This window comes from Candoia aspera, chromosome 2 (genome assembly GCF_035149785.1).
Source record: "Candoia aspera isolate rCanAsp1 chromosome 2, rCanAsp1.hap2, whole genome shotgun sequence".
NCBI lineage: Eukaryota > Metazoa > Chordata > Lepidosauria > Squamata > Boidae > Candoia > Candoia aspera.
The window spans coordinates 9,130,569-9,142,679 of NC_086154.1; the positions used below are offsets into that span (position 1 = coordinate 9,130,569).

The 12,111-nt window shown below is 47.6% G+C and overlaps 3 protein-coding genes across 5 annotated transcripts in view; all 3 read right to left on the reverse strand.

Annotated features, from left to right (window-relative positions):
* The window catches only part of LOC134489823 (uncharacterized), a 60,984-nt gene extending 59,262 nt beyond the window's left edge, over positions 1-1,722 (reverse strand). The window contains exon 1 of the mRNA XM_063292692.1: positions 852-1,722. Coding sequence (XP_063148762.1) covers positions 852-1,625 — 774 coding nt within the window. The 5' untranslated portion in view covers positions 1,626-1,722. The remainder of the gene's footprint in view (positions 1-851) is intronic.
* A 3,371-nt stretch (positions 1,723-5,093) lies between these two features.
* On the reverse strand, positions 5,094-10,904 carry LOC134492070 (gastrula zinc finger protein XlCGF26.1-like). 2 transcript variants are annotated; one of them, XM_063296195.1, is made up of 3 exons: positions 10,784-10,904; positions 8,648-8,774; positions 5,094-7,173 (listed from the first exon to the last, which is right to left on the reverse strand). In XM_063296195.1, exons 1-3 carry the CDS (start codon positions 10,901-10,903, stop codon positions 5,186-5,188), a joined length of 2,235 nt encoding a protein of 744 aa, XP_063152265.1. In that variant the 5' UTR covers position 10,904; the 3' UTR covers positions 5,094-5,185. The 2 variants fall into 2 exon arrangements, with proteins under 2 accessions (XP_063152265.1, XP_063152266.1); XM_063296196.1 differs by lacking the exons at positions 8,648-8,774; positions 10,784-10,904 and adding an exon at positions 8,334-8,546.
* Positions 10,905-11,001: 97 nt separating this feature from the next.
* On the reverse strand, positions 11,002-11,879 carry LOC134492157 (zinc finger and SCAN domain-containing protein 31-like). 2 transcript variants are annotated; one of them, XM_063296333.1, is made up of 2 exons: positions 11,435-11,879; positions 11,002-11,247 (listed from the first exon to the last, which is right to left on the reverse strand). In XM_063296333.1, the coding sequence occupies exons 1-2, from the start codon at positions 11,811-11,813 to the stop codon at positions 11,138-11,140; spliced, it is 489 nt and encodes a 162-aa protein (XP_063152403.1). In that variant the 5' UTR covers positions 11,814-11,879; the 3' UTR covers positions 11,002-11,137. The 2 variants fall into 2 exon arrangements, with proteins under 2 accessions (XP_063152403.1, XP_063152402.1); XM_063296332.1 differs by having other exon boundaries at positions 11,397-11,879.
* Positions 11,880-12,111: the final 232 nt, after the last annotated feature.

Sequence of the window (12,111 nt, forward strand, 5' to 3'; positions counted from 1 at the left end):
CATGAGGTTCTTTGAAAGTCAATTAGCCAACTAATTAAAAGGACAGGATTGCCAAGTCCCTAGCACCAGGATATATTTGGTGTGAAGTCCAGCACTCTCGCTATTAATGCATTGACACCCCTTATTTTTTTAAAAGACGTCTATAGCTGCCCACCTTAGGCACGAGAACCCGGGGGGCTTACAATCAATCCTCAGCTGAATTCTGCTAATCCCAGTACGTGGTTGCTTGGCACTGGCTCACTGGTTGCTGTGAGAGCTCAGCCACTGTAGCTCAGAATTCTGGGCCTTAGGACGTTACAAAGCTAACTGTGGCTTATTCACAAACTATGGTTACATAAATGAGGAAAGCTACCCTTACAGTTTGTACCCACAACCTCTGTTCAATATTCAAATATTGAACTATATTGCAGAGCTCTAGAAAGGTTAAGCTTCAAAGCATTTGACACACAGAAAACTGCTAGAAGAAAGTGTATTGAATTATATGATTGTAGCAATTGTGATATATTTAAAAGATCACTGTAGGCTGCTGAGGGAAAAATCATACTTTTTGTCTTCATAAATTGGTGAAATTTAACAGGATGTAATCAATAAACCCTTGAAAAGAATCATTAAATGTAACATCATTTGAAATATTATGGAATTGGGCAGGCTATAACAAATAACTGCTATACTGATGATAGTGCAAACATAGACATTGCAGACAAATTCTTATTTGGAACAAGCTTAAAAATAACAATTTAAATTATTCAGTGCACTCAGTTTTCAATTAGTAACTGAAAATGATTCCAGGAATTTGAGACAAGCATTGTGCAACCTGTTAGGAACTTGAGGAGTTGGATAGTCAAACCCACCTGAGTTGTCCTCGTCTTGGCCTCCTGTTGACTCATCAGGAAGTCCTCCACCAGGGCCACTGCCTGGGAACACGTGTCCGGCCTTCGGGCTTGGATCCAGCTGCGCAGCTCTGGTGGGAGGCTGGCCAGGAACTGCTCCAGGATCAGCAGCTCCAGGATCTGCTCCTTGGTGCGCCTCTCCGGCCTCAGCCACTGGCGGCAGAGCTCCTGCAGTTGGCTGTGGATCCTCCGGGGATCCCCCACCTCCTGGCAGCAGAACTGCCGAAAATGCTGCCGCTGCATCTCCGTTCTCAGGGCTTCCCCTCGCAAGATGGCCGCCTTCACTTTCTCGTAGTTTTCCTGGTCTCTGGCTTCCAGGGTCCGGAAGGCCTCCTCCGCTTCTCCGCTCAGCGCCGGCAGGAGACGGGCCGCCCACTGGTCCCTGGGCCAGCGGCAAGCTTGGGCCACCTGCTCAAAGGAGGCCAGGAAGGCCTTGGTGTCTTCCCAGGGAGAGGCCTCCGCCATCATCACGGAGTTTCCCCTTCCTGTTAAAATGAGCTGCAGAGACTTCAGGAACTGCTGCAGCTGGGCTTCCCAGCGGTCCTGCATCCCCCGACAGGACTCCCACCTGCTCCTTTGCGACGTCCCCCATCCCAGGCGCTCCGTCTTACGCTGGTGCTGAACCGCACTGGTGGGTTTTTCCGCTCCTTCCGGTTCCCGTTCTGTCCAAGCAGATCTTGGCTCATTCATTGCTTTCTCTGCTGATTCTACCCTTCCAAATACAGAGTTAAGCATTTTTCTTTAAATATATCACAGTACAGTAACATATCTAAGAGGGTTTACGTACAATTATGAAATGCAGCTGATATTTTTGATCTGAATATTATACCCTACGTTGTATAATATTCAGGTTATGAAACCCAAAAAAGTGAAATATTTCATGTTTAAGTAAAAAGTCTTTAAAATCCAATAAGGAAATAATTATTTTTTTACCCTATCTCATGATGCATGACCAAGGTAAGAGAGGGAGGTTAAAAGATTCACCCTTGACCTTGGAAGATTCTGGGCCAAATCTTTCCACAAATGAAAAAGGAAGCTTAAAAGAAGCTACTTTTCTTCTCCAAAATGTAAAGGAAAAAGAGATGGATAGAATTTAACGGAGAGGAAGCAGGTCATCACAGTACCCTTTTAAATAGCCGGTCCTATCACAAGTACCCATTTTATTCTCCCTACCCTTTCACCATGCATACCTCATCTGTTTAAAAATGGAAGATGTGCCATTGCAGCCCCGTGCCAGGCCAGACCCTGGCAGGGCAACTCAAATGGAAAAGAAGTGCCTATGGAATTGTTGCCTGTCCTGCAGCTGTTCAGGGCACTCTTTGCCCCCGCCCCCGAGTCGAGGGAGGCATCAGGATGGGCCACTCCAGCCTTGGCAGGGGCACCGAGCTCAACCAGGTACTCTCTGGGATTTCTCTGCCCCACCGGGGAGGGAGGAAAGGAGGAGGAAAGAAGGGCTAGGAGACGTCCGGCTCTCCTAGTCATTTCCCTCAAGGCCCTGAGAGGCTGCTCCGCTCGCCCCGGATAGGAAAAGCGCCTTTCCAACACCGCCGGGGGAAAGCGGGGCGAAGGGAGCCCGCCACCGGCTCCCCGCAGAAGGGTCCGGCCTCAGCCGAATCCGACCCAGCCCAGCGCGGCCGCCAAGCCGGTCAACAGACCCCGTCAGGCTCCAAGGGAAGGCCGGGCGGCCTCCGGGGCTGCCTGCGGAGACCCCTCGCCCCTTTCCCGGGGCTCTGCCTGGGTAGAGGGTCCGCAGCGCTCCCTTCTCCGCGGGAGGTCCCCTCCGCCCCGCCTGAGCTGCTCCATCCGGGGATCCAGGACGACAGGGGAGCCCTGCAACCGTACCGGAAGCGACCAGGAAGCCGGCGGGAGCCCGGGCGGCTGCCTTTCCCTCTCTCGGCTGCCCAGCTCCGCTCGCGGGAGCAGGAGGGGACGGCCGGGGACCCTGGGGCTGCCTGGCGACACCTTCCCAGCTGGAAGGTGGCCGCTCCGGGGGTGGGGGGACAACAGGAAGTGAGAGGTGTTTCCGGAAGGTCCCCCGGCTTTTGCTTCCGCCCTTCCCCCCCTTCTTCCTTCCCCCCGGGCCAAGCTGCGCGCGGCCGCCCCTAGTGGTCGCCTTCTGCTTGACCGCTCTCCTCCTCCCTGTTCTGTCCGGAGGCTGATCCTGGACGTTTACGGAGGGTGGAAGACTCTCGTTCGGGCTTCTTAGCTCGGCGTCAGGACGTCGCATAGAGCAGCGTTTCTCAAACTTGGCAACTTTAAGACCTGCGGACATCAATTCCCAGAATTCCCAGGCCAGCCATTGCTGGGGAGAAACTAGTTCCCCCTTCCCAAAATACTAGAAGTCACTTAACAAAATTGGGTTCTGGAAGCATCAGGACAGAAAAAAGGGGAAAAAATTTACACAACGCATAATTCAACTTTGGACATCGCTAGAATAAGATGAGACTTTGTATTCCTAGGTGCAAAGATTACTGCAGATGCTGACTGCAGTCAGGAAATCAGAAGACGTTTAATCCTTGGGAGAAGAGCAATGACCAATCTCGATAAAATAGTTAAGAGCAGAGACATCACACTGACAACAAAGGTCCGCATAGTTAAAGCAATGGTGTTCCCTGTAGTAACATATGGCTGCGAGAGCTGGACCATAAGGAAGGCTGAGCGAAGGAAGATCGATGCTTTTGAACTGTGGTGTTGGAGGAAAATTCTGAGAGTGCCTTGGACTGCAAGAAGATCAAACCAGTCCATCCTCCAGGAAATAAAGCCAGACTGCTCACTTGAGGGAATGATACTAAAGGCAAAACTGAAATACTTTGGCCACATAATGAGAAGACAGGACACCCTGGAGAAGATGCTGATGCTAGGGAGAGTGGAGGGCAAAAGGAAGAGGGGCCGACCAAGGGCAAGATGGATGGATGATATTCTAGAGGTGACGGACTCGTCCCTGGGGGAACTGGGGGTGTTGACGACCGACAGGAAGCTCTGGCGTGGGCTGGTCCATGAAGTCACGAAGAGTCGGAAGCGACTAAATGAATAAACAACAAAAGAATAAGATGTTGTGCTCTCTACTAGCGTAGCTGGCTTCAAAAAAGCGTTGGGCCAATTCATGGAACTCCTGGGGATCAATGGCCATTAGCCTTGATGGCAGTGGGGCTGCCTCTGAAGGCCATCTGCTGGGAGACCAGCGAGCTTCCTGGTGCAGCTGGTGGGCCACTGGGAGAACAGACTGCCAGGCTAGATGGGCCAGAAATCTGACCCAGCAGGCACTGCGTAGGTTCTTATGAGGTATGGGAGTGGGGGTTGTAAAATACTGTAAGGCCAAAACATTTGTACATTCCTTCCTTATCAGGCAAATGGGTACCACCATCTCCCTTGTCTTAAGAGGTAGCTAGAAAGAGGATGGGAGGTGCTGCTTTAACATACTTAATGATAAATGAGATGCTTAAAATATATATATATACACACACATACGCACACACACATACATACATCCCCTATCCAATATACTGTAAACAGACTCCCTTTCCATTTAGTATGTATGTATGTATGTATGTGACTAATAAGACTCCATGCAACTCTAGCTTTCTTGGTTGTGAATGGAGGTCAGGGCTGAGCCAGAAATTGAGTGGCCACATGTGGCCAAACCAAATTTACAGCATCTCTCACCACTGGCCACATGGCTGCATCTTCTAGGATTTGCATCTCAGTAATATCTTGAGGTCACTTTGTCTTTTAAACAGTCCCTGTATTGTAAATGTAGGTAAGCAAGATTTTAACATTATTATTTAATTATTTATTTTCTATCCTGCCTTTATTATTATTTTTTTATAAATAACTCAAGGTGGCGAACATACCAAATACTCCTTCCTCCTCGTCTTTTCCCCACAACCACCACCCTGTGAGGTGGGTTGGGCTGAGAGGGACTGGCCCAAGGTCACCTAGCCGGCCTTCATGCCTAAGGCGGGACTAGAACTCACAGCCTCCTGGTTTCTAGCCTTGTTGCCTTAACCACTAGACCAAACTGGCTCTCAATTTTCAAGTACTTTTTCCACTTTCTCAGTTTCTCCCACCTTATTTTCATAAACATTTTATATCAAGTAAGACAAGGGATTATCATCAGTGCAGTCTCAAACATCAGAGAAATGTTTGTTTTCCCAATCTAACTAGTCCTTGCAAAAAGTATACAATCAGACCCACGATTCAGAATTAAGCATTTTCATTTTCGAACAGGGGTAAGGGACAAAGGGGAATGAGTGATCAGTGTCCAAAGCGGCAGTTTGCCTAAGGCATTTCCCTAACTAAGAACATTCATATGGTTTTTCCCCAATATGAATTCTTTGATGGTTCATCAAACTTCTTTTCTGACTGTAGCATTTTCCACAAAGAGAACATTTGTAGGGTTTCTCTGCAGTATGAACTGCCTGATGTCTATTTACACTATCTTTCTCTCTGAAGCACTTCCCACACTGAGAACATTGATATGGTTTCTCTCCAGTATGAATGGTCAGATGTCTTCTCAAACCTCCTGGGAAACTAAAGCATTTCCCACATTGCGAACATTTATACGGTTCCCCACCAAGATGACTTATCTGGTGACTCTTCAGATTATACTTCTGACTGAAGCACTTCCCACACTGTGAACATTCATATGGTTTCTCTCCAGTATGAATTCTTTGATGGTTCATCAAATTTCTTTTATCGCTGTAGCATTTTCCACAAAGAGAACATTTGTAGGGTTTCTCGCCAGAATGGATTTTCAGATGTCTTCTCAAACCTCCTGGGAGAGTAAAGCATTTCCCACACTGTGGACATTTATGTGGTTTCTCTCCAGTATGAGATTTTTGGTGGGCGTTTAAAGTTGTCTTCATCCTAAAGCACTTCCCACACTGAGAACATTCATATGGTTTCTCTCCCGTATGAATTCTATGGTGGATCTTCAAGGTTTCTTTCCGATTGAAGCATATCCCACACTGAAGACATTCAAATGGTCTCTCTCCAGTATGGATGATTTGATGTTTATTAAGAGCACCTCTCTCATTGAAGCTTTTGCCACACTGCAAACATTTGTATGGCTCCCCATCAAGATGAATTATCTGGTGTTTGTTCAGAATACGCTTTTGACTGAAGCACTTTCCACACTGTGGACATTCATATGGTTTCTCTCCAGTGTGAACCCTTTGATGGTTCATGAAATTCCTTTTCTCACTGTAGCATTTTCCACAAAGAGAACATTCGTAGGGTTTCTCTCCAGTATGAATGGTCTGATGTCGCCTCAAACCGGCCGGGAGACTAAAGCATTTTCCACACTGAGGACATTTATGTGGTTTTTCTCCGGTATGAAACTTGCGATGAGTATTTAAAACTGATTTCTGCCTGAAGCATTTCCCACACTGAGAACATTTGTATGGTTTTTCTCCAGTATGAATTCTCTGATGGTTCATCAAACTTCCTTTCTCACTGTAGCATTTTCCACAAAGAGAACATTCGTAGGGTTTCTCTCCCGTATGAATTCTGCGATGGATCTTCAGGATTCCTCTGCGGTTGAAGCATTTCCCACACTGCAGGCATTTATGTGGTTTCTCTCCAGAATGGATTATCTGGTGGATCTTCACAGACTGACTGGAGTGAAAACTTTTGCTGCACTCAGAGCACTTATATGGTTTGTCTGCTCTATGACTTCTTTGATGCCTCTTTAAACATTCTAACTGACTGGAGCATTTCCCACAGTGGAAACACTGGTATGGTCTGTCTTTATTTCGAATTTCTTGACTGGAATAACTAATACTTTTCCTGTATGGTTTCTCTTCTGGGTTAGGGTCAGGATGATAATTCAAATATTGGCTCAAATGATCTCCTTTTGTCTCCCCAGAGAACACATCCTTTCTCTCACCTATTATGATTTTCTCCTTTTCATTGTTACACGTATTTTGCTGGAAGCCCTCCTCTAGTGCAAAAGCCTGAGTACAACCCTTGCTAAAAGCTGTCAGATCAAGCTCTAATTTGTAATTATACCTTCCATCATACTTGGAGAACAAGGGCATTTCCCCCTCTGAATCTGCTTGGAATGGCTCAATGGTCACACTTGTAAGGCTTTCTGCAAATTCAGTACTTCCATCTTTTATCCCAAGTCGCCTGTCCTCCTGTTGCTCTTTGGATCCATCTGTTTCCTCCTTGATCTCTGAAATCTTCACGTTGCTTATTGGTTGGATTGTCCTACATATATACTCCAGATCATCTCCTCTACATGGAGAATTCTCCATCTTGACCTGCTTTTCCTGGTCTTCACCTGCAAGGGTGGAATTTGGACCATGTTTTACTATTTATTTCTTTGCCCACTTGAAACAATTTTCTGCTCCTCTACTCAATAATACAATTAACTTAAAAGACAGGGATGAAACAGAATCAACATAAAACGTATGATTAATAAATATAACATATATATTTAAAATATTAATGAATCATCAGAACCACTACAAAACCAACCCCCATTTCTTTCTGGGTACAAGAGGAGGGGCAGAACAAAGGGGACAGCTCTGTTTGCCCTTTCATCCTGGCACGTGGCCTTTGAAATACTTGATCCCAAGCCACTGGGCGCTTTCAAGGGCATACCCTGAGCCTAAAATTCCCACCAGAAAAAAAATGAGAAGCGGGACAGAAAGAAGGAACACTGGTGCTAGATGTGATAATCTACCCTTTCTGTCATATTTTGGACCAACCTGAGCTTCTGAAGGGACTTCATGGGGAACCTTATGCAGATAGTGACACTATTATCAAATCAAGAGGTTGGGTCAGCATGTTCCAGAAACGGCCTCAGGTGGTGCTGCAGTCAAATTGAAAAGAACGTCACCTGCGCCACAGCAGTGGCCTATGCATCCAGTTAAAAAGTTGGGTTGAGGAACACCACCAAAGTACATATCCTAGCAGATTAGCATGAATCACCATAAAATATACCTTATGCGCATCTGCTTTAAGCTATCCAGGAGGTAACCACCATCAAGGGTAGCTAAAGGTGCTTACAGGCCTAGCAAAATGGACAGAGAGGCATTCTCCCTGCCAGTTCCCCACTGCAGATCATCAACTGGCCCAACCAGAACCATCTCAGTACTGAACACTGGTGTCAGCAACGAAAGAACTTTTCTTGACAGTCATCAACTTGGTCTGCACAACTGGAAGGGATTCCAGATTGAAGCCTTTTCCCACTCAATCCACTCACCATGGGAGTGAGTGGATTGAGTGGGAATGGGGACCAACACCAATAAAACAGAAAGGGGTACATCCTACAGGCACCCATTAATAGTTCTGCTGGCTGTAATTCCACACCACCCCTTGGACATATGTTCCTCCAATCCCTGAGGCCAACCACTAGCTGAGTCCCACCCCATTAGTGCAGGTGGTCCTCCTCCTCCTCCTCCTCTTCCGGACTCCAAAGCGGTTTTAACATCTCACCTGTTCTGGACTGTGGTTCCCTCATACCATTTTTATACTGCTAAATGTTGATCCTCTGTGCTCTCATGAGGTGTTTTATGGAAAGCTCTGAGCCCTATTTCTTTAAGCTGCTCTCTTCAGACAGTGAATAATGATCTCTTTATTGTAGTATATTTCAGTATATGGTAATTTAATTGCGCATGCCACTTTTTAAGGTCCAGCCTCAAAGGCAAAGGGGGAAAATATGTCAAAGGAAAACATGGTACAGGAACTGGTCAGAAAATGAAATATTATTCTGATCTAGCATGATCCACTCATAATAAAAGGAACCTTACCAAGGCAGGCTACAATCCCATAAAGCTCTTCCATGATTTGTCTGTGTAGTGCTCTTTGGTCCTGACCCAAGAGCTCCCACTCCTCGTCCATGAAGGAAACGGCAATTTCTTCAAAAGCCAGCAAATCCTGAAGGAAAAGGGAACTGCGCTATTGGAATTGGGGATCTTGATCACCCCCCCCCCTGCTCCCTGCAGGAATCCAAACTAAACTCCGCAAGTGGGTTGGTTGCCCAAACTCTGCCTAATCCATTTAATCAAAAGAGATTGGCTAAATCCTGGAGGTCTGATCCTGGAGGAATGCTATTTCACACAAAGGGGGGGTGTCAGGAATGGGCGTGTCTTGCCTCTGTGGTCTTTGATGGCAACAATCCTTCAAAGTAGGGAGACAAAGGAAACCCCTCCTTCCAGGTCTTCTTGGACAGGCAGATTCTCCTGGGAGGAGGCAGCCCAAAATATTTCAGGTTCTGGGGCATGTGGGTCTTTCAAGGTGACAACCAGCACCTACCACTGGACCCCAAACCAACTGCTAATAGTGTTGCTCTTGTAGAACATCTTGAGAACATTGGGGAAGGACCAGAAATGCTACAAAGGTGAACAGAGGTATGCCCGTAACTACTTGAGCTACTGCTTTTCTGGAGCAGCTGCAAGTTCTGAATAGTCTTTAAGGGCTGGCCCAGGTAGAGTGCTTGGAGGTGACTGGTGTCCTGTGAGGTGGCCTCCCAGCTCCAGTGATGGAGCTTTGCGAAGCACCTTCTGGCCACCTCTGCCACCTGCTTCTCAAGCCGGAGCTATGAATCCAGGAGGATGCCCACATCATGAACCAGTTCTGTACGAGAGCGACCTCATCCAGATCCAAGGATGGAATGTCCCCATCCACAGTTGATTTCCAAACCCAAAGGTATTCTGCCTTCCCAGGATCAGGGCTGAAGGGAAAGAAAACATTCTTCCCAGTTCCAGCTCTCAGAGCCTGCAGGAACCAGGAGAGCCCCTCAGTCACATCTCTGGTCAGCCCAGGATTGAGATCCACAGCTAAGTATGGAACAACAGAATTGTAGGGTGGGAAGGATTCGTAAGGATCACCTAGTCCAGCCTCTGCAATGTGCAGGGAACCTGATTAAACCATTCTTGGAAGGTGGCTGTCCAGCCTCTTCTTCAAAACTCCAGAGATGGAGAACGTGCAGCTTCCATGGGCAGCCTGGTCCACTGTGGTAAGATCATACTGGCATACTGGTTAAAGTGTTGGACGGGGAGACCCTAGTTCAAAACAACCATAATCTGTGGGCAAGCCCTGTTGGAGATGTTAACAAATCAGCATGCCTCATGTTAGCATATTTATGAGTTGCTCTAGGATGCAGACTCTATGTGCGAGGAAGCTGTTTGTTGCCACTCCCACTTCTTCTCTCCTCCTCCTCCTCCTTCACCATCTGGAAAGAAGCATGCTTTGTTTCTCTCTCCATCTTGGGCCTAAAGCCATGTGCTTGCCCCTTTCTCCCACACAGCTCTTAGCAGCTATAGGGTTAAGAGTTCAGCTAAGTTTAGGGAAAGAACAGAAGAAACAAAGAATCCTCATTTTTCCATCGAAGATGGATGTAACTGAACCAAGAATAAAGTCAGTAAGACTCTTTTTACTTTTAAACCTACTTTGTTTAAGCGTGCAATTCTTTAAGCTTGGGAGGGCTAAGTGTGTAAGATCAATAACCTGTATTTATCTAACGTGTTCATTAAAGCTGTTTAAGATAATATTCTTTTTCTGTGCGCAGCTTCTCCGCTTTGTTAAGCTCTGTTCCATTCAGTGATCCACTAATGGCTTCAAGCCCAACCACTTCACACAGTTGTTGTTTTTCAAATAAGATAAAGGGAAAGCCCATGTGAGTCGCCTTGAGCTTATAGAAGAGAGTCAAGATACCAATCTAGCAAATACAGTAAGCAGAGATATAATGGAACGGGGGCTAATAGCCCTTCTGGGCATCTTGAGAACATTGGGGAAGGACCAGGAGGAAGCAGCTGTTCTCATCACCTGTTGGGGGGTTCCCAAGAGGCATCTGGGTGGCCGCAATGGCGTGAATTAGAAGAAGGATCCAGAAGAGTAAGGGGCCCCCACTCCTGACTCACCTTCCTGGAGACCCTTCCCCATACCTGAACCGCTCCAGCAGCTGTTCCCCCTCGGCCACAAGGAAGAAGCTGTGCCAGAGCACTGATTCCCGGCCTGGTTCCACCTTCTGAGAAAAGAGCAAAACTGGTGGGAGCCCACAGCATGTGCTCCTGCCAAAGGAGAGGGGAAGAATTCCCAGGGTGGGGGAGGGGGAGGGAGGGAGGGTGGTACTTGGAAGATCAGGGGATGCCTTTTGGGGGAGAATTCTCAGTCGTGAGCCCAAGTGTCCGAGGTGGGAAATGGGTGGAATTGAGCCTTTCCTCCAGGACTCAGCCCAAGGCTTCCAGGTGAAGGGAGACCCAGATTTCCATTAAGACTTACCTGCCCAGGGTGACCCTCTACCCTCCTCTGCCAGGACGCTCCTTCTTGGGGCTCTCTGTTTGGAGGCCGACAGAGCCCCCTCCAGGGCTGGCAAGGCAGGGCCCTTTTCTGCAAACGGGTGATTTCTCTGAAACGCCAGCAAGGATAAAAAATTTGGAATCAGCAGCAAGATCAAAGAAAAAAACAGGATGATTCCCCCCTTGGATGGCCCAGAAGACCCTGGCCGAGACTTTTAGGAGGTCCCTGCTCAGAGCCACTGGGACAACGGGCCCTCACCTCCTCCTGCTCTTCTGCTTTCTTCTGCTCCAACCGACCCAGGAGGAAGCCTTCGGCCAGGGCCACCGCCTGGCAGCTGCTCTCCGCTCCGCACTCCCGCACCCAGCTGGACATCTCCACCGGCAGGACGGCCAGCAGCTGCTCCAGGATCACCAGGTCCAGCATCTGGCTCTTGGTGTGTCGCTCCGGCTGCAGCCACTGGCGGGAAAGATGGTGGAGGCGGCTGCAGAGCTCTCGGGGACCTTCTGCCTCCTGGTAGTGGAAGTCTCTGAAACGCCGGCAGTGTGCCTCTGAACCAACCAGGTCCTCCTCCAGGATCTTCCGCTCTGCTCTTTCCCATAAAGCCCCTCTGCCCTCTGTCCAGGGAACGCTGGGTCCTCTTCCTGCTTCAGGGCCAGCCAAGGCTTCTATAACCATCCTCGATCTCTGTTCCAATGCAGCCAAAAAGGATTCTTCTCTCCCTTCTGCAATTTCTATCTCAAGGCTGAATCAATATGCAATCTCTACAAAGCCAAAATACTGTTCTTACACAGATTGAAAACTTGAAGCCAGGACTTTTATTTACTTATAAAGTCAGATCATGGTAAATCGTCTGTATGAGGTAATCACATTAAATATGCATAATACATATTTTTTTCCTAAAATAAATATGCTTTCATTTCAAATTAAATCATACACCATCCAATTTTACGAGGTATGTCGCCTCACTAAATTG

Coding starts and splice junctions, on each gene's coding strand:
- LOC134492070 (XM_063296195.1), bottom strand. CDS start 10,903: ATGCTGTGGGCTCCCACCAGTTTTGCTCTTTTCTCAGAAGGTGGAACC. Junction 8,775..10,783: donor CAGCTGCTGGAGCGGTTCAG/GTATGGGGAAGG, acceptor CTTTTCCTTCAG/GATTTGCTGGCTTTTGAAGA. Junction 7,174..8,647: donor TGGGATTGTAGCCTGCCTTG/GTAAGGTTCCTT, acceptor CCACCCTTGCAG/GTGAAGACCAGGAAAAGCAG.
- LOC134492157 (XM_063296332.1), bottom strand. CDS start 11,813: ATGGTTATAGAAGCCTTGGCTGGCCCTGAAGCAGGAAGAGGACCCAGC. Junction 11,248..11,396: donor AAGCAGAAGAGCAGGAGGAG/GTGAGGGCCCGT, acceptor CTGGCGTTTCAG/AGAAATCACCCGTTTGCAGA.